The following is a 20,269-nucleotide window of genomic DNA, read 5'->3' as shown; positions in this document are numbered from 1 at the left end:
AGGAGACAACAACCAGACCATGTTGCATCTACAGAGTCACAGTGTAGAGGAGACAACAACCAGACCATGTTGCTGCTGCATCTTCAGAGTCACAGTGTAGAGGAGACAACAACCAGACCATGTTGCATCTACAGAGTCACAGTGTAGAGGAGACAACAACCAGACCATGTTGCATCTACAGAGTCACAGTGTAGAGGAGACAACAACCAGACCATGTTGCTGCTGCATCTACAGAGTCACAGTGTAGAGGAGACAACAACCAGACCATGTTGCTGCTGCATCTTCAGAGTCACAGTGTAAAGGAGACAACAACCAGACCATGTAGCTGCTGCATCTACAGAGTCACAGTGTAGAGGAGATAACAACCAGACCATGTTGCATCTACAGAGTCACAGTGTAGAGGAGACAACAACCAGACCATGTTGCTGCTGCATCTTCAGAGTCACAGTGTAGAGGAGATAACAACCAGACCCTGTTGCATCTACAGAGTCACAGTGTAGAGGAGATAACAACCAGACCATGTTGCATCTTCAGAGTCACAGTGTAGAGGAGACAACAACCAGACCATGTTGCTGCTGCATCTTCAGAGTCACAGTGTAGAGGAGATAACAACCAGACCATGTTGCATCTACAGAGTCACAGTGTAGAGGAGACAACAACCAGACCATGTTGCTGCTGCATCTTCAGAGTCACAGTGTAGAGGAGACAACAACCAGACCATGTTGCATCTACAGAGTCACAGTGTAGAGGAGATAACAACCAGACCATGTTGCATCTACAGAGTCACAGTGTAGAGGAGACAACAACCAGACCATGTTGCATCTACAGAGTCACAGTGTAGAGGAGACAACAACCAGACCATGTTGCATCTACAGAGTCACAGTGTAGAGGAGACAACAACCAGACCATGTTGCTGCTGCATGTTTTCCCTGCAGACCTGGTGAAGACAGTAGTTAGTGAGCTGGCTGGAACATGATACAGGATGTGTTCCCTGCAGACCTGGTGAAGACAGTAGTTAGTGAGCTGGCTGGAACATGATACAGGATGTGTTCCCTGCAGACCTGGTGAAGACAGTAGTTAGTGAGCTGGCTGGAACATGATACAGGATGTGTTCCCTGCAGACCTGGTGAAGACAGTAGTTAGTGAGCTGGCTGGAACATGATACAGGATGTGTTCCCTGCAGACCTGGTGAAGACAGTAGTTAGTGAGCTGGCTGGAACATGATACAGGATGTGTTCCCTGCAGACCTGGTGAAGACAGTAGTTAGTGAGCTGGCTGGAACATGATACAGGATGTGTTCCCTGCAGACCTGGTGAAGACAGTAGTTAGTGAGCTGGCTGGAACATGATACAGGATGTGTTCCCTGCAGACCTGGTGAAGACAGTAGTTAGTGAGCTGGCTGGAACATGATACAGGATGTGTTCCCTGCAGACCTGGTGAAGACAGTAGTTAGTGAGCTGGCTGGAACATGATACAGGATGTGTTCCCTGCAGACCTGGTGAAGACAGTAGTTAGTGAGCTGGCTGGAACATGATACAGGATGTGTTCCCTGCAGACCTGGTGAAGACAGTAGTTAGTGAGCTGGCTGGAACATGATACAGGATGTGTTCCCTGCAGACCTGGTGAAGACAGTAGTTAGTGAGCTGGCTGGAACATGATACAGGATGTGTTCCCTGCAGACCTGGTGAAGACAGTAGTTAGTGAGCTGGCTGGAACAGTCGCTTCCGCATTCAACAACCCGGTCGCATTCCGCTTCGCTCCACAGGTAGTATCACATTTCTCATTTCATTTCATTATAGTACAACGGTTTGATTTGTTTGATCTTAGCTAGCTACATAGCCGTCTTTGTATCAAAGATAATTGTGTAGTTTAGAGCGATTTTCTAGGTTAGCTAGCCAGCTATTTTCGTCCTTTTAACGTAACGTAACGTAATCAACACTGCTAGCTAGCCAGCTAGCCACCGAATAGCAGCACTGTAGAAACAATTACATTCAACGGAACAACGGAACGACTTGATTAGTGTTAGCTAGCTACATAGTTGTCTTTGCTGTCTTTGTATCTAAGATAACTGTGGAGTCTAGAGCAATTATCGGTTAGCTAGCCAGCTATTTTCATCCGCCGCGCTGCCGTTCTCCTACCTAGTCAACACTGCTAACACTGCTAACACTGCTAGCTAGCCAACTTCTACCGAATAGCAGCACTGTAGAAACTATTACATTACAACGGAACGATTTGATTAGTGTAGTGTTAGCTAGCTAGTGTTAGCTAGCTACATAGTTGTCTTTGCTGTCCTGTATCTAAGACAATTGTGTAGTTTAGACTAATTATCTAGCCAGTTACCGAGGTTACCTAGCCAGCTATCGAGGTTACCTAGCCAGCTACACTTTCAAACAAAGTCAACAACGCAGCCACTGCTAGCTAGCCTTCTTCAGCAGTACTGTAGCGTTTGTATGGTCTGTGCAGAGAGGAGAGAACAGGGATAGACAGACACATAGTTGACAGGCTACAGAAGAGGCTATGCTAATGCAAAGGAGATTGGAATGACAAGTGGACTACACGTCTCGAATGTTCAGAAAGTTAAGCTTACGTTGCAAAAATCTTATTGACTAAAATGATTAAAATGATACCTTCACACCGCGTGGCCGCGGCCACCCTAACCTGGTGGTCCCAGCGCGCACGACCCACGTGGAGTTCCAGGTCTCCGGTAGCCTCTGGAACTGCCGATCTGCGGCCAACAAGGCAGAGTTCATCTCAGCCTATGCTTCCCTCCAGTCCCTCGACTTCTTGGCACTGACGGAAACATGGATCACCACAGATAACACTGCTACTCCTACTGCTCTCTCTTCGTCTGCCCACGTGTTCTCGCACACCCCGAGAGCTTCTGGTCAGCGGGGTGGTGGCACCGGGATCCTCATCTCTCCCAAGTGGTCATTCTCTCTTTCTCCCCTTACCCATCTGTCTATCGCCTCCTTTGAATTCCATGCTGTCACAGTTACCAGCCCTTTCAAGCTTAACATCCTTATCATTTATCGCCCTCCAGGTTCCCTCGGAGAGTTCATCAATGAGCTTGATGCCTTGATAAGCTCCTTTCCTGAGGACGGCTCACCTCTCACAGTTCTGGGTGACTTTAACCTCCCCACGTCTACCTTTGACTCATTCCTCTCTGCCTCCTTCTTTCCACTCCTCTCCTCTTTTGACCTCACCCTCTCACCTTTCCCCCCTACTCACAAGGCAGGCAATACGCTTGACCTCATCTTTACTAGATGCTGTTCTTCCACTAACCTCATTGCAACTCCCCTCCAAGTCTCCGACCACTACTTTGTATCCTTTTCCCTCTCGCTCTCATCCAACACTTCCCACACTGCCCCTACTCGGATGGTATCGCGCCGTCCCAACCTTCGCTCTCTCTCCCCCGCTACTCTCTCCTCTTCCATCCTATCATCTCTTCCCTCTGCTCAAACCTTCTCCAACCTATCTCCTGATTCTGCCTCATCAACCCTCCTCTCCTCCCTTTCTGCATCCTTTGACTCTCTATGTCCCCTATCCTCCAGGCCGGCTCGGTCCTCCCCTCCCGCTCCGTGGCTCGACGACTCATTGCGAGCTCACAGAACAGGGCTCCGGGCAGCCGAGCGGAAATGGAGGAAAACTCGCCTCCCTGCGGACCTGGCATCCTTTCACTCCCTCCTCTCTACATTTTCCTCTTCTGTCTCTGCTGCTAAAGCCACTTTCTACCACTCTAAATTCCAAGCATCTGCCTCTAACCCTAGGAAGCTCTTTGCCACCTTCTCCTCCCTCCTGAATCCCCCCCCCCCCTCCCTCCTCCCTCTCTACAGATGACTTCGTCAACCATTTTGAAAAGAAGGTCGACGACATCCGATCCTCGTTTGCTAAGTCAAACGACACCGCTGGTTCTGCTCACACTGCCCTACCCTGTGTTCTGACCTCTTTCTCCCCTCTCTCTCCAGATGAAATCTCGCGTCTTGTGACGGCCGGCCGCCCAACAACCTGCCCACTTGACCCTATCCCCTCCTCTCTTCTCCAGACCATTTCCGGAGACCTTCTCCCTTACCTCACCTCGCTCATCAACTCATCCTTGACCGCTGGCTACGTCCCTTCCGTCTTCAAGAGAGCGAGAGTTGCACCCCTGCTGAAAAAACCTACACTCGATCCCTCCGATGTCAACAACTACAGACCAGTATCCCTTCTTTCTTTTCTCTCCAAAACTCTTGAACGTGCCGTCCTTGGCCAGCTCTCCTGCTATCTCTCTCAGAATGACCTTCTTGATCCAAATCAGTCAGGTTTCAAGACTAGTCATTCAACTGAGACTGCTCTTCTCTGTATCACGGAGGCGCTCCGCACTGCTAAAGCTAACTCTCTCTCCTCTGCTCTCATCCTTCTAGACCTATCGGCTGCCTTCGATACTGTGAACCATCAGATCCTCCTCTCCACCCTCTCCGAGTTGGGCATCTCCGGCGCGGCCCACGCTTGGATTGCGTCCTACCTGACAGGCCGCTCCTACCAGGTGGCGTGGCGAGAATCTGTCTCCTCACCACGTGCTCTCACCACTGGTGTCCCCCAGGGCTCTGTTCTAGGCCCTCTCCTATTCTCGCCAAGTCACTTGGCTCTGTCATAACCTCACATGGTCTCTCCTATCATTGCTATGCAGACGACACACAATTAATCTTCTCCTTTCCCCCTTCTGATGACCAGGTGGCGAATCGCATCTCTGCATGTCTGGCAGACATATCAGTGTGGATGACGGATCACCACCTCAAGCTGAACCTCGGCAAGACGGAGCTGCTCTTCCTCCCGGGGAAGGACTGCCCGTTCCATGATCTCGCCATCACGGTTGACAACTCCATTGTGTCCTCCTCCCAGAGCGCTAAGAACCTTGGCGTGATCCTGGACAACACCCTGTCGTTCTCAACTAACATCAAGGCGGTGGCCCGTTCCTGTAGGTTCATGCTCTACAACATCCGCAGAGTACGACCCTGCCTCACACAGGAAGCGGCGCAGGTCCTAATCCAGGCACTTGTCATCTCCCGTCTGGATTACTGCAACTCGCTGTTGGCTGGGCTCCCTGCCTGTGCCATTAAACCCCTACAACTCATCCAGAACGCCGCAGCCCGTCTGGTGTTCAACCTTCCCAAGTTCTCTCACGTCACCCCGCTCCTGCGCTCTCTCCACTGGCTTCCAGTTGAAGCTCGCATCCGCTACAAGACCATGGTGCTTGCCTACGGAGCTGTGAGGGGAATGGCACCTCAGTACCTTCAGGCTCTGATCAGGCCCTACACCCAAACTAGGGCACTGCGTTCATCCACCTCTGGCCTGCTCGCCTCCCTACCACTGAGGAAGTACAATTCCCGCTCAGCCCAGTCAAAACTGTTCGCTGCTCTGGCACCCCAATGGTGGAACAAACTCCCTCACGACGCCAGGACAGCGGAGTCAATCACCACCTTCCGGAGACACCTGAAACCCCACCTCTTTAAGGAATACCTAGGATAGGACAAAGTAATCATTCTGACCCCCCCCCCCCCCTTAAAAGATTTAGATGCACTATTGTAAAGTGGTTGTTCCACTGGATATCATAAGGTGAATGCACCAATTTGTAAGTCGCTCTGGATAAGAGCGTCTGCTAAATGACTTAAATGTAATGTAAATGTAACATGACACAGGATGTGTTCCCTGCAGACCTGGTGAAGGCAGTAGTTAGTGAGCTGGCTGGAACATGACACAGGATGTGTTCCGTGCAGACCTGGTGAAGGCAGTAGTTAGTGAGCTGGCTGGAACATGACACAGGATGTGTTCCCTGTAGACCTGGTGAAGAGAGTAGTTAGTGAGCTGGCTGGAACATGACACAGGATGTGTTCCCTGCAGACCTGGTGAAGGCAGTAGTTAGTGAGCTGGCTGGAACATGACACAGGATGTGTTCCGTGCAGACCTGGTGAAGACAGTAGTTAGTGAGCTGGCTGGAACATGACACAGGATGTGTTCCCTGCAGACCTGGTGAAGGCAGTAGTTAGTAAGCTGGCTGGAACATGACACAGGATGTGTTCCCTGCAGACCTGGTGAAGGCAGTAGTTAGTGAGCTGGCTGGAACATGACACAGGATGTGTTCCGTGCAGACCTGGTGAAGACAGTAGTTAGTGAGCTGGCTGGAACATGACACAGGATGTGTTCCCTGTAGACCTGGTGAAGGCAGTAGTTAGTGAGCTGGCTGGAACATGACACAGGATGTGTTCCGTGCAGACCTGGTGAAGACAGTAGTTAGTGAGCTGGCTGGAACATGACACAGGATGTGTTCCCTGCAGACCTGGTGAAGGCAGTAGTTAGTGAGCTGGCTGGAACATGACACAGGATGTGTTCCCTGCAGACCTGGTGAAGGCAGTAGTTAGTGAGCTGGCTGGAACATGACACAGGATGTGTTCCGTGCAGACCTGGTGAAGACAGTAGTTAGTGAGCTGGCTAGGTTACTGTAGAGCAGGGCTAAGTGTAAGGGCTGGCGGGCAGGGAGGCACGGAGATGAGTGGGTCGCTGTTCACTGTTCCAGCCCTGAGCTAAACATAGACCCAGACGATTGCAGGTTCACCCTCCAGGGAACGGAGCTGATGGAGAGGGAGAGGGAAAGAGAGAGGGAGGGGGAAAGAAAGAGGGAGATGGTGGAAGGAGGGAAAGATTGAGGGGAAGGAGAAGGAGATGAAGAAGGAGAGAAAGGGGGATGAGAAAGGAGAGGAAGAAAGAGAGAAAGGGGGATGGAGAAAGGAGAGGTAAGAGGAGAGAAAAGGGGATGAGAAAGGAGAGGTAGGAGGAGAGAAAGGGGGATGGAGAAAGAAGAGGAAGAAAGAGAGAAAGGGGGATGGAGAAAGGAGAGGAAGAAAGAGTGAAAGGGGGATGGAGAAAGGAGATGAAGAAGGAGATAAAGGGGGATGGAGAAAGGAGAGGTAAGAGGAGAGAAAGGGGGATGGAGAAAGGAGAGGAAGAAAGAGAGAAAGGGGGATGGAAAAAGGAGAGGAAGAAAGAGAGAAAGGGGGATGGAGAAAGGAGAGGTAAGAGGAGAGAAAGGGGGATGGAGAAAGGAGATGAAGAAGGAGCTAAAGGGGGATGAGAAAGGAGAGGAAGAAAGAGAGAAAGGGGGATAATGGAGAGGTAGAAGGCAGAGGAAAATCAAGGTAGAGGGAAGAAGGAGCGGCAGCAGGAGAAGAGAAGGAGAGCGAAGGAGATGAAGGGAAATGGAGAGAGAAAAGGAGAGAGGGAGAGAGGCAGAAAGGGAGAAGGAACGGAATAGGGAGAGATAGAGGACAATAGGATGAGTCATTGTAATAACTGTAATAATGGATTGAATTTAAAAGTGTTTCAATCTTTCCATTCATTCCATTCCAGCCATGACAATGAGCCCCATCCATCGATTTGTCCAATCACAAGCCTCCGCTGGATGAGTTGGCGAGATAGGCTTGAGGACCTTACACCCACTTCAGATCCAGAAGCATGACAGACCTGTTTCAATGCAGCCACTGCAGTGTTCTGTTCCATAGGGGGAACATCCCTGTGCACTGGAGAATGTATCCTCCTGGACTCACTCCAGTGCTCTCTCTCATGAACCCACAAGGCCAGATAAAGGAAGAGCTGCCACAAACATGGACATGGTGCTGGTGTGACAGCCTGGCCCTGCCTCTGTGTGACAGCCTGGCCCTGCCTCTGTGTGACAGCCTGGCCCTGCCTCTGTGTGACAGCCTGGCCCTGCCTCTGTGTGACAGCCTGGCCCTGCCTCTGTGTGACAGCCTGGCCCTGCCTCTGTCACCACCAGCCGTGAGTCTCAGAGTCAGAGAGGCTGGTGTCACTGGGATGATTGGGATGATCCTCTATGACCTGGTTACTCAACCCTGCACCTTAGAGGCTGCTGCCCTATATACATAGACATGGAATCACTTTAATAATGTTTACATACTGCTTTACTCATCTCATATGTATATACTGTATTCTATTCTACTGTATTTTAGTCAATGCCACTGTGACATAGCTCGTCCTAATATTTACATATTTTTTAATTATATTATTTTACTTTTAGATTTGTGTGTACTGTTGTGTATTGTTAGATACTACTGCACTGTTGGAGCTAGGAACAGAAGCATTTCGCTACATCCACAATAACATCTGTTTAATATGTGTATGTGACAAATAAAATTAGATTTGATTTGGTATCTGTGACCGCATTGTGATCGGGACCCAGAGGAATCAAAAGAATCATCTATCACCTGCATGTAAATCTTCTGGTCCAGTGTGAGGACTCCAGCAAAACTCCTTCCCTACTTCACTGCCGCACGGTCAACTTCAACAGATATCAGCCCTCAGTGTCTCCTACTACGTCTCAGCCTGCCGCCACCCAGACACTGCCTGCGTCTCAAATGGTACCCTATTCCCTGTGTAGTGCACAACTTTTGCCCAGGGCCTATAGGGTAAGTAGTGCACTACATAGGGAATAAGATGCCATTTGAGATGCAGACAGTCTCTCTCCTCTATGTCTGTCTGTGTTCCTCCTGCCAGATTCCAGAGTGGGAGGAATGCAACGAGGAGAGGCCCTCATATAGCGCGGCAATTAACATTTCGACAGTGTTCCCACACCTATGAGGTCACACCTATGAGGTCACTGCTTAATGACAGCATATTCATGAAAGGAAAATATTTGCCCAAAGCTGTTTCCAAGCGGCCACGGACCGGTGTACAGTAACCACTATAAGATCATAGAAAGGCGTTGGATGGGGGGTTTAGAAAGATGATAGGAGAGGAGGGGAGAGGAGGAGAAGAGACAAACGACGGCGTTGGCTTTGAAGACGCGGGTCGGCGTGCTGAGTGGACTCCCTGTGAAGGGTCTCTAATGACAGAAGAATGCCCCCACTGTTAGAGCTGGCACCAAGCAGAGGGAGGGAGACGACATTACCAGATAACCACCCAACCAGGAGGGCATCTGCACAGAGGGAGAGAGGGGGGAAGACAGAGATGCATACATGGGTAGAAGGATAGGGCAAGAGAGTGCTAGATGGATGGATAGAGACATGTTGAAAGGAGAGACAGGGTTAAATGGTGAGAGGGAGGGAGAGCAATTACAGAAAAGAAAGAGTTACAGTCTCAATCAAAGAGACAGAGGAGAAATAGAGAGAGAGGAGATGAGAGAGCGGAGAAGGAAAGAGAGAGAGAATGAGAGGAGAAGGAAAGAGAGAGAGAATGAGAGAGGAGAAGAGAGAGAGATAAGGATAGAGAGAGAGGAGAAGGAAAGAGAGAGAGAATGAGAGGAGAAGGAAAGAGAGAGAGAATGAGAGGAGAAGGAAAGAGAGAGAGAATGAGAGAGGAGAAGGAAAGAGAGAGAGAATGAGAGAGGAGAAGAGAGAGAGAGAATGAGAGAGAGAGAGAGAGAGAGAGAGAGAGGAGAAGGAAAGAGAGAGGGAATGAGAGAGAAGAGAGAGAGAGAATGAGAGAGGAGAAGAGAGAGAGAGAAGGAGAGAGAGAGAGAATGAGAGAGGAGAAGAGAGAGAGAGGAGAAGGAAAGAGAGAATGAGAAGAGAGAGAGAGAGAGAGAGACAGCAGGAGGCAGATCGTCCTCCAAACGAGCAGACTGCACGCTGTCCTCCATTTCCCCAAATAACATCCCTCCCTGCTGCTGCCCCCGACTGAGAGATACACACCACACAGCCCCAGTCTGGGGGAGGGGAACAGAGACAGAGAGACGGAGGGAGGGAGACGGAGAGATGGAGGAGGGAGGGGGTAGGAAGAGAAAGGGAAAACGAGGGAGAGAAATAGAAGGGAGAATGAGAAAGGGTGAGGGAGAGGGAGAGGGAGGAAGAATGGGAGAGAATAGGAAAGATACAGAGGTAAAGGAAAAGAGAGGAATGGGGAAAGGAGAAATTAAAGTAAGGGGAAAGGAAGGAGAGATGGGAGGACGGGATGGAAGACTGATGGACGGAATATGAAAGATATCCAGAGACTTGGGATTGAATGAAATCCATTAACCACTTTCCAGGATAGGTGGATATTAGCATTTTTCCTGTGCAGTGAGAAAATCCATGTTGGAATGATGAGTCCAAGTCCACACCTGCTTCTCTTCACCATGGAAACATCATCCTACAACATCCCCCAACTGACTCAGCATCTACACACGCACGCACACACACACACACACACACACACACACACACACACACACACACACACACACACACACACACACACACACACACACACACACACACACACACACACACACACACACACACACACACACACACACACACACACACACAAACAAAAAGAAACAAATAACCCCATTGCAGAGAAAGAAAATGTTGGACGTGATTCGGGACTGGAGTCAATAACACCACTATGACATAACCACACTCCACCATCATCATCATCATCCTCCTCCCATCCACAACCAAGCAGCAGCAGTAGACAGCTGGAGCTATCAAATCAAAGCCTGGGAGACTTCCTCTTTCAGATGGGTTTGAGATGGTGGGCTTTACGCTCTCGTCTGGCTGCCAGGGATCTACTGCTGGGAATGAGACGTCACTGGAAGCCACTGCAACCTTATAAGGCAAGACTCTCTGCCAGAGTGGGGGAGGGAGGAGGCTGCTTTCAATTATCTGTGACAAAGACCAAATTAAGGCACCTGTCTTTTTCAGTATGGTTCGTTATCATATAGTTTCCTGGGATCACAATCAATGGGATGTGATTCAGATTCAGTCATAGTGAAGATATAGATGGGTTCATTGCAGGGAAATTAGATGAAGCATGGTATTTCATTCACATCCTTAGAAATGTAGGCCTAATATTTTGATTGTATGAATTATTGATCACGGGTCCAAAGCTTCATATAGGGAGAATGCAAACCTTCCTCTCACATTGACTGGTTCTCAATCAATATCACCTGATTATGGGGGTAGACTGACCAGCCACGCGCTCAATGACTGGGCGTGCTGGCGCACACACACCAATATTTGGGGCTTTGAGTGTAATACTATTTTGGCTGCACTGGCCACACAGTTATGTGCCACACAGTTATGTGTCACATAGCTATAGCCCACACAGTTATAGCCCACACAGTTATAGCCCACACAGTTGTGTCACACAGTTATAGCCCACACAGTTATAGCCCACACAGTTATGTGCCACACAGTTAAAGCCCACACAGTTAAAGCCCACACAGTTAAAGCCCACACAGTTAAAGCCCACACAGTTATAGCCCACACAGTTATAGCCCACACAGTTATAGCCCACACAGTTATGTGCCACACAGTTATGTGCCACACAGTTATAGCCCACACAGTTATGTGCCACACAGTTATAGCCCACACAGTTATGTGCCACACAGTTATAGCCCACACAGTTATGTGCCACACAGTTATAGCCCACACAGTTATGTGCCACACAGTTAAAGCCCACACAGTTAAAGCCCACACAGTTATGTGCCACACAGTTATAGCCCACACAGTTATGTGCCACACAGTTATAGCCCACATAGTTATGTGCCACACAGTTATGTGCCACACAGTTAAAGCCCACACAGTTATAGCCCACATAGTTATGTGCCACACAGTTATGTGCCACACAGTTAAAGCCCACACAGTTATAGCCCGCACAGTTATAGCCCACACAGTTATGTGCCACACAGTTATAGCCCACACAGTTATGTGCCACACAGTTAAAGCCCACACAGTTATGTGCCACACAGTTATAGCCCACACAGTTATAGCCCACACAGTTATAGCCCACACAGTTATAGCCCACACAGTTATGTGCCACACAGTTATGTGCCACACAGTTATAGCCCACACAGTTATGTGCCACACAGTTAAAGCCCACACAGTTATGTGCCACACAGTTAAAGCCCACACAGTTAGGTGCCACACAGTTATAGCCCACACAGTTATGTGCCACACAGTTAAAGCCCACACAGCTATAGCCCACACAGTTATGTGCCACACAGTTATAGCCCACACAGTTATATGCCACACAGTTATAGCCCACACAGCTATAGCCCACACAGTTATGTGCCACACAGTTATAGCCCACATAGTTATAGCCCACACAGTTATAGCCCACACAGTTATGTGCCACACAGTTATAGCCCACACAGTTATGTGCCACACAGTTATAGCCCACACAGCTATGTGCCACACAGTTATGTGTCACACAGTTATAGCCCACACAGTTATGTGCCACACAGTTATGTGCCACACAGTTATAGCCCACACAGTTATGTGCCACACAGTTATAGCCCACACAGTTAAAGCCCACACAGTTATGTGCCACATAGTTATAGCCCACACAGTTAAAGCCCACACAGTTATGTGTCACACAGTTATGTGTCACACAGTTATGTGCCACACAGTTATAGCCCACACAGTTAAAGCCCACACAGTTATGTGTCACACAGTTATGTGCCACACAGTTATGTGCCACACAGTTATGTGCCACACAGTTAAAGCCCACACAGTTATGTGCCACACAGTTAAAGCCCACACAGTTATGTGTCACACAGTTATAGCCCACACAGTTATAGCCCACACAGTTATGTGTCACACAGTTATGTGCCACACAGTTAAAGCCCACACAGTTATGTGCCACACAGTTAAAGCCCACACAGTTATGTGCCACACAGTTAAAGCCCACACAGTTATGTGCCACATAGTTATAGCCCACACAGTTATGTGTCACACAGTTATAGCCCACACAGTTATAGCCCACACAGTTATGTGTCACATAGTTATAGCCCACACAATTATGTGTCACACAGTTATAGCCCACACAGTTAAAGCCCACACAGTTATGTGCCACATAGTTATAGCCCACACAGTTATGTGCCACACAGTTAAAGCCCACACAGTTATAGCCCACACAGTTATAGCTCACACAGTTATAGCTCACACAGTTATAGCCCACACAGTTATGTGCCACACAGTTATAGCCCACACAGTTATAGCCCACATAGTTATAGCCCACATAGTTATAGCCCACACAGTTATAGCCCACACAGTTATGTGTCACACAGTTATAGCCCACACAGTTATAGCCCACACAGTTATGTGCCACACAGGCAGTACCTGCAAAACAGGTGAGGTGGTCGTACAACTGCCATCGTGCCAACTGGCATGGAGTAATGCCATGAAGAAAACTGGCATGGTGTCACACTGAATCTATGAACGTGAGGGTTTTTCGACTCGTATCCAGATAAGGGAGAAAAACAATTAGTTAAGCATGCTTTCTAATGTGGAATACCTGAACTGTAGCATTTTTAAAGTGTGAAAGGAATGTTTGAGTAACATTTCAAATAATATACAACATCTCCACTCAAACATCCAGCACTCATCTTCCCGATCACCCCTTGTATAGTTGACACTGTATTCAAGAAATCTAAAACAAGAACCTAAAGCACCAACACCTCTCCAGTGTGAGTGTTCTCTGACACCTTCTCCCATCTCCACATAGTGCCCTGGCTGCAAAAGGAGCAAGCGACCCCTCACAGAAACCAAGACCTCGTCGTGCCTCGTCTGTGTTGGGTAATCCCTTGAGCTGCTAAAGAAGAGAGTGCTGACTGTGCCCTTTCCCATCCTAATCCCGGGCTGTGGGCCCTGCCAGAATAATCCTGGATTTAGGAGCTGCTCCCTACGGAGCGACCGCGGACTCCAAAGGGGGCTGATCGTACACAGCTGCGCCTCAGGCACCGGCTTTACCCCCTCACAGTCACTCACAGAGGAACGGAGAGGAGACAATCCATCCAATCCAATAACACAGACAAACACAGGCTTATTAGACAAAATGGCAGCAAACCCTACCCCAGCCAAGGCAGGCAGTCGCCTCAGGGGCATTGCATTGATTCAACCAGTTATGAGAGAAAAGCATGGGGAGATGAATGATATTGAATGATGATGGTTGATAAAGAGGGATAATAGTGGATGATATTTGTATTCAACAGAATTTAATTTACGATCTAAGAGGTTGGTGGTGAGATTGTTAGAAGAGAGCCACCAACGATGTGTGGTTACGGTGCAGCGCTAGACTAAATCATCTTCATAGCCCACGGCGGCCATTTTGTCATAGAATGCTCAGTCGCTCACCACACATAACACACTCACACACTCTGTAACATATCAAATCTTATTTGAAGAGGCAATGAAACATGAAACAAGCATGACTTCTGTACACATATAAAAGCATTGGGCGAGGCTGCTGTACAGGAATAATCCTGTATGCTGACATACAGAGAGCCCTTACAGGTGTCTTCTGTCTGGTAAAGGGGTGTTTTGACTGTCATCGTAGCCACAGGCTCGGCAGACATTAGGGTAAGGCCTGAAACAATCTCAAGTAGATATACGCCACTGATTCTTGGTTTGATTGTTCCATGGCATTGACTGGGACCACTGGAATTTATTAGCACATATTCACAACATGAGTAAAACAAAATAACAAAGTACACGTGTCGGGTGAAAGCCCTGAACGGTGGGAGGGAGGAAAAGAGGAAGGGGAGAGAGAGAGACACAGAGAGAGAGAGAGAGAGAGAGAGAGAGAGAGAGAGAGAGAGAGAGAGAGAGAGAGAGAGAGATAGAGAGAGAGACAGAGAGATAGAGAGAGAGATACAAGAGAACGAGAGAATAGAAAAAGGCATGAACAAGAGAACGAAAGAATGAAAGCGTGAACCACAGATATGGAACAAAGCCAGAGTTGCCTGAGGGGACAACCAGAGGTAAGGACCACAAAAGAGGGACCTCACCATCATTTCTAAAACCACAAGGGGGTTTCACAGGACATTAGAGAGTGACAAATCACCCCTTTAATGTTGGTCCTCCTAGACGTGAGAGAGTCACCATGCTCTGAGCAACAACACCAGGTGTGTCAACACCACAAGCCTGCTAGGAATGACCCCAGTACTGCCCTCTCAGAGAGAGCACATCATAGGGAACGCTAGTTAACAACAGATCCAGTACTGCCCTCTCAGAGAGAGCACATCATAGGGAATGCTAGTTAACAGCAGATCCAGTACTGCCCTCTCAGAGAGAGCACATCATAGGGAACGCTAGTTAACAGCAGATCCAGTACTGCCCTCTCAGAGAGAGCACATCATAGGGAACGCTAGTTAACAGCAGATCCAGTACTGCCTTCTCAGAGAGAGCACATCATAGGGAACGCTAGTTAACAGCAGATCCAGTACTGCCCTCCCAGAGAGAGCACATCATAGGGAACGATAGTTAACAGCAGATCCAGTGACTGTCCTCTGTACTGTATGAGTTTGGCTTGAAGAATGGATGGTTAACGGATGATAGCCAGAACCTTTATCATTTCCTTTGGCGTTTAATTTGTCAAATCAAGGACCGATAGTAAAATGGTGTTCAATCAATGATAAATTCGTTTTCAGATGCTTACATTTCACTGTGATGGTTAAAACTCAAAACAGAAACATAAACCAGGTTGCTGAATACAGATGACACAGTGTTAAGCCCTGGGAAAATGGGCTGGAGATATAGTATGTCAGTGACATAATATTAACCTAATAACTACTGCACTATGATACTAAAATATAACCTACATTGTAAAGTACAATAAGTCAATCAAATCAGTGTATAAAATAAAAGGATAGCCTTCCAGTGAAAATGCATCATGTACTTTGTTTTGATCAACATGGCTCACCGTTTATCATCAGTGTTACTGTGCCTTCAACCGCTGAGCTCTGCTAACCGGACTGCTTATTTACTTGCTGGCTCGTGTCGTGTGGGGTTTTAACTTGCGTCATCACCCGTATCCCATGGCTCCGGTGGAGCATGTCAGGGGAGAGACTGGAGCTAATGTTTTAACCCTTAACAACCCTTAAAGGTCCAATGCAGCTGTTTTTATCATATCAAATCATTTCTGGGTAACAATTAAGTACCTTACTGTGATTGTTTTCAAATAAAATTGTCAAAAAGAAACAAAAATAGCTTCTTAGCAAAGAGCAATTTCTCAAGCAATATTTTTTTTTTATCTAGGACGGTCTGAGATTGGTCTGAGTGGGGAGGGAGAAAACTAGCAGTTATTAGCAGAGGGGCTTGAAACTCTCTTTGTCTTGGTCTATCAACTAATTTACCGCCTGGTGATGTCACCATGGAAGGCCAAAACTCCATCCCACCAAAAACAGGCAGAAATTTCAGGCGGTCTTTTCAAAACAGCTGTTACACTAAAAATGCATTATCATAATTTTCACAGTATTAATCCAACCTCATGGTGTGTAATTATATATAGCACACAGGAAAATCTAGTTTGACTGCACTGGGCCTTTATCAGCACTACTGTGACCATGTTACATCATTCACATTATACAGTACATGAGTCACGTTACCCCAAGCAGGAGTTTCATCATCTTCAGAGCAGTTGTTATTCTAGTCTATTGTATTTTATTCTATTCTGAGAGCCTTACGTTGAGAAAAATACTAATATCTTATTACGGTTCTTACATACATTTTATTTTAATTTTAATTTATTTTAATTAAAAAAAAACAGAGGTTCAGCCTAATGTATAAAAAGCAGTCAACAATATTTTGTGTGAGCCATTGAACGACTGAGGCACAGAAACAGTGACGTTTAGTCTGATGAGGTGATATGACATGACATAGAGGCTACAGTAAACCCATCACCATGGCAACACATTTTCCATGCTTCATTCCATGTGGTCTACATTAACCTGAAAGCTGAGTTACAAAGTGAGGGCTGCACCTGAACAGCGGATCTAACATCAGTTTTCCTCACCCCTGACTTTGTCATTATAAGTCAGAGAGCCCAACTGTTCCATAATATCCAAATCTTTTCCATCTCCCCTCTATTCCAGAACCATTATGATTACAATTTTAGAAAAATAAATACGCAGCTCTCTTAGTAATTCATTTTCTCTCTCTGGACGTTCATTACAGTAGCTGACACACATCCACAAGCACGTACAGTTGAAGTCAGAAGTTTACATACACCTTAGCCAAATACATTTAAACTCAGTTTTTCACAATTCCTGACATTTAATCCTAGTAAAAATTCCCTCTTTTAGGCCAGTTAGGATTACCACTTTATTTTAAGAATGTGAAATGTCAGAATAATAGTAGAGAATGATTTATTTCAGCTTTTATTTCTTTCATCACATTCCCAGTAGGTCAGAAGTTTACACACACTCAATTAGTATTTGGTAGCATTGCCTTTAAATTGTTTAACTTGGGTCAAACGTTTCGGGTAGCATTCCACAAGCTTCGCACAATAAGTTGGGTGAATTTTGGCCCATTCCTCCTGACAGAGCTGGTGTAACTGAGTCAGGTTTGTAAGCCTCCTTGCTCGCACATGTTTTTTCAGTTCTGCCAACACATTTTCTATGGGATTGAGGTCAGGGCTTTGTGATGGCCACTCCAATATCTTGACTTTGTTGTCCTTAAGCCATTTTGCCACAACTTTGGAAGTATGCTTGGGTCATTGTCCATTTGGAAGACCCATTTGCGACCAAGCTTTAACTTCCTGACTGATGTCTTGAGTTGTTGCTTCAATATATACACACTTTTTTTTCTCCTCATGATGCCATCTATTTTGTGAAGTGCACCAGTCCCTGCTGCAGCAAAGCACCTCCACAACATGATGCTGCCACCCCGTGCTTCACGATTGGGATGGTGTTCTTTGGCTTGCAAGCCTCCCCCTTTAACCTCCAAATATAACGATGGTCATTATGACCAAACAGTTCTATTTTTGTTTCATCAGACCAGACAACATTTCTCCAAAAAGTACGATCTTTGTCCCCATGTGCAGTTGCAACCTGTAGTCAGGCTTTTTTATGTTGGTTTTGGAGCAGTGGCTTCTTCCTTGCTGAGTGGCCTTTCAGGTTATGTCAATATAGGACTCGTTTTACTGTGGATATTGATACTTTTGTACCTGTTTCCTCCAGCATCTTCACAGGGTTCTTTGCTGTTGTTCTGGGATTGATTTGCACTTTTGGCACCAAACTACGTACATCTCCAGGAGACATTACGCGTCTCCTTCCTGAGCGGTATGACGGCTGTGTGATCCCATGGTGTTAATACTTGTGTACTATTGTTTGTACAGATGAACGTGGTACCTTCAGGCATTTGGAAATTGCTCCCAAGGATGAACCGGACTTGTGGAGGTCTACCATTTATTTTCTGAGGTCTTGGCTGATGTCTTTTGATTTTCCCATGATGTCAAGCAAAGAAGCAATAAGTTTGAAGGTAGGCCTTGAAATACATCCACAGGTACACCTCCAATTGACTCAAATGATGTTAATTAGCCTATCCGAAGCTTCTAAAGCCATGACATCATTTTCTGGAATTTTCCAAGCTGTTTAAAGGCACAGTGAACATAGTGTATGTAAACCTCTGACCCACTGGAATTGTGAGAGTGAATTATAAGTGAAATAATTTGTCTGTAAACAATTGTTGGAAAAATTACTTGTGTTATGCACAAAGTAGATGTCCTAACCGACTTGCCAAAACTATAGTTTGTTAACAAGAATTTGTGGAGTGGTTGAAAAATGAGTTTTAATGACTCCAACCTAAGTGTACATAAACTTCCGACTTCAACTGTACACACAATGACACAAAGTGCACATTTCAAAGTTACTACTGTTTTGCACAGACAACCAAGCATAATATGTTGCTATTTTGTGAACCACTATATTTCTGTAATAAGTCAAACTTTTCACCAGCATGCCACCAATGTTGGAATAGTACCGTTGTGGCAGAGCTGAGTTTTGACATTATGGTGAGAGGCCAAGTTAAGACAAGTTAAGCTATTTGCATTAGAGCGTGAACATGAATCTATTTTTTCCCTGATCCTTACATGGACAGAGAACACAGAGTACAGGCAAGATGGCTGCTCCCAAAGTGACACAGCAGATGCAATATACACTGAATGTACAAAACATTAGGAACACCTTACTAATATTGAGTTGCACCCCCTTTTGCCCTCAGAACAGCCTCAATTCATTGGGGCATGAACTCTACAAGGTGTCGAAAACGCTCCACAGGGATGCTGACCCCAATGCTTCCCACAGTTGTGTCAAATAGGCTGGATGTCCTTTGGGTGTGGACCATTCTTGATACACACGGGAAACTGTTATGTGTGGAAAAACCCAGCAGCGTTACAGTTCTTGACACACTCAAACCGGTGTACCTGGCACCTCCTACCATACCCCGTTCAAAGGCACTTAAATATGTTGTCTTGCCCATTCCCCCTCTGAATGGCACACATACACAATCCATGTCTCAATTGTCTAAGCTTAGAAATCCTTCTTTAACCCGTCTCCTCCCCTTCATATACACTGATTGAAGTGGATTTAACGAGTGATAAGGGATCATAGCTTTCATCTGAATTCACCTGGTCAGTCTGTCATGGAAAGAGCAGGTTCCTAATGTTTTGTACACTCAGTGTATAAAGGAAAATAATTATCAGCTGTCTAATGAAATAACATGCTATACACTTAGAAATATGATTACAATGTATGAAATACGGATATATTTTTTTCCAATGCCATGACTCTTTTTGCTCTAGCTAAGAATAAGCATTATGCAAGGAAAATTCCTTGTTTATAAGATTTTGTCCTGATACAAACTTTGGCCTGACCCAATCTAGAAGTAATTGAGAATGATCAGCCATAATTTATGGCCCATAATTCTTCCATAATGACATCACAAATCCAGACAGAGGGAGAAAAGGTTTTCATACTTCTGTCAATAAGGCAGTCATCAGAGTATATTCAATAAGTCATCTCTCTCTCTCCCTCTCTCTCCCCCTCCCCATCCCCATCCACATCCTCCCACTCCCATGCAATGATAATAGCATAGATAGTGTGGCCAATTTAGGAGAGCGAAACTGTGTCTGTATCATTGATCATAAAATATCTGAGCTCCATAATCGCATTGAAAGCTAAACTAAGCCTGTGGACTGGGTCTTTATGAAATTATGTTTCAGAGTCATTGTTATATGCAGTACTTCTCCATATAACACTACTTGTATACTACTGTGTATGTCACCATAAGACCAGTATTTATTCTGGACTACTGTTACTGTACTGAAAGAACACAACATATATCTTGAGTTTGAACAAATGAACAGGAAAACGTCAGTAGTTTAACATTTAAAAAAAGCCTAAATAAATTCAAAAACAATGAACCAAAACAAACATAAAATCCAACCGAACAATACCAGGAAATGATCCAATGAACACAGAGAACATAGTAGCTTCCACAAGCACCAAGCTTCCCTGTCA

At 46.3% G+C, this 20,269-nt stretch overlaps 1 protein-coding gene across 1 annotated transcript; it reads right to left on the bottom strand.

Moving 5' to 3' along the window:
• Positions 1-11,091: 11,091 nt before the first annotated feature.
• Positions 11,092-14,302, bottom strand: LOC129833961 (protein psiQ-like). Its single transcript, XM_055898764.1, has 2 exons — positions 14,263-14,302; positions 11,092-13,091 (listed from the first exon to the last, which is right to left on the bottom strand). The coding sequence occupies exons 1-2, from the start codon at positions 14,300-14,302 to the stop codon at positions 11,092-11,094; spliced, it is 2,040 nt and encodes a 679-aa protein (XP_055754739.1).
• Positions 14,303-20,269: the final 5,967 nt, after the last annotated feature.

The sequence above is a fragment of the Salvelinus fontinalis genome, chromosome 34 (genome assembly GCF_029448725.1).
Source record: "Salvelinus fontinalis isolate EN_2023a chromosome 34, ASM2944872v1, whole genome shotgun sequence".
NCBI lineage: Eukaryota > Metazoa > Chordata > Actinopteri > Salmoniformes > Salmonidae > Salvelinus > Salvelinus fontinalis.
This window is presented reverse-complemented; position numbering and strand designations above follow the sequence as displayed.

Bases quoted from the DNA above. Each gene is read 5' to 3' on its own strand.
- LOC129833961 (XM_055898764.1), bottom strand. From the start codon at position 14,302: ATGACAGTCAAAACACCCCTTTACCAGACAGAAGACACCT. The intron at 13,092-14,262 runs GTAAGGGCTCTC...CCTGTTTTGCAG, and splicing joins TTACCAGACAGAAGACACCT to GTACTGCCTGTGTGGCACAT.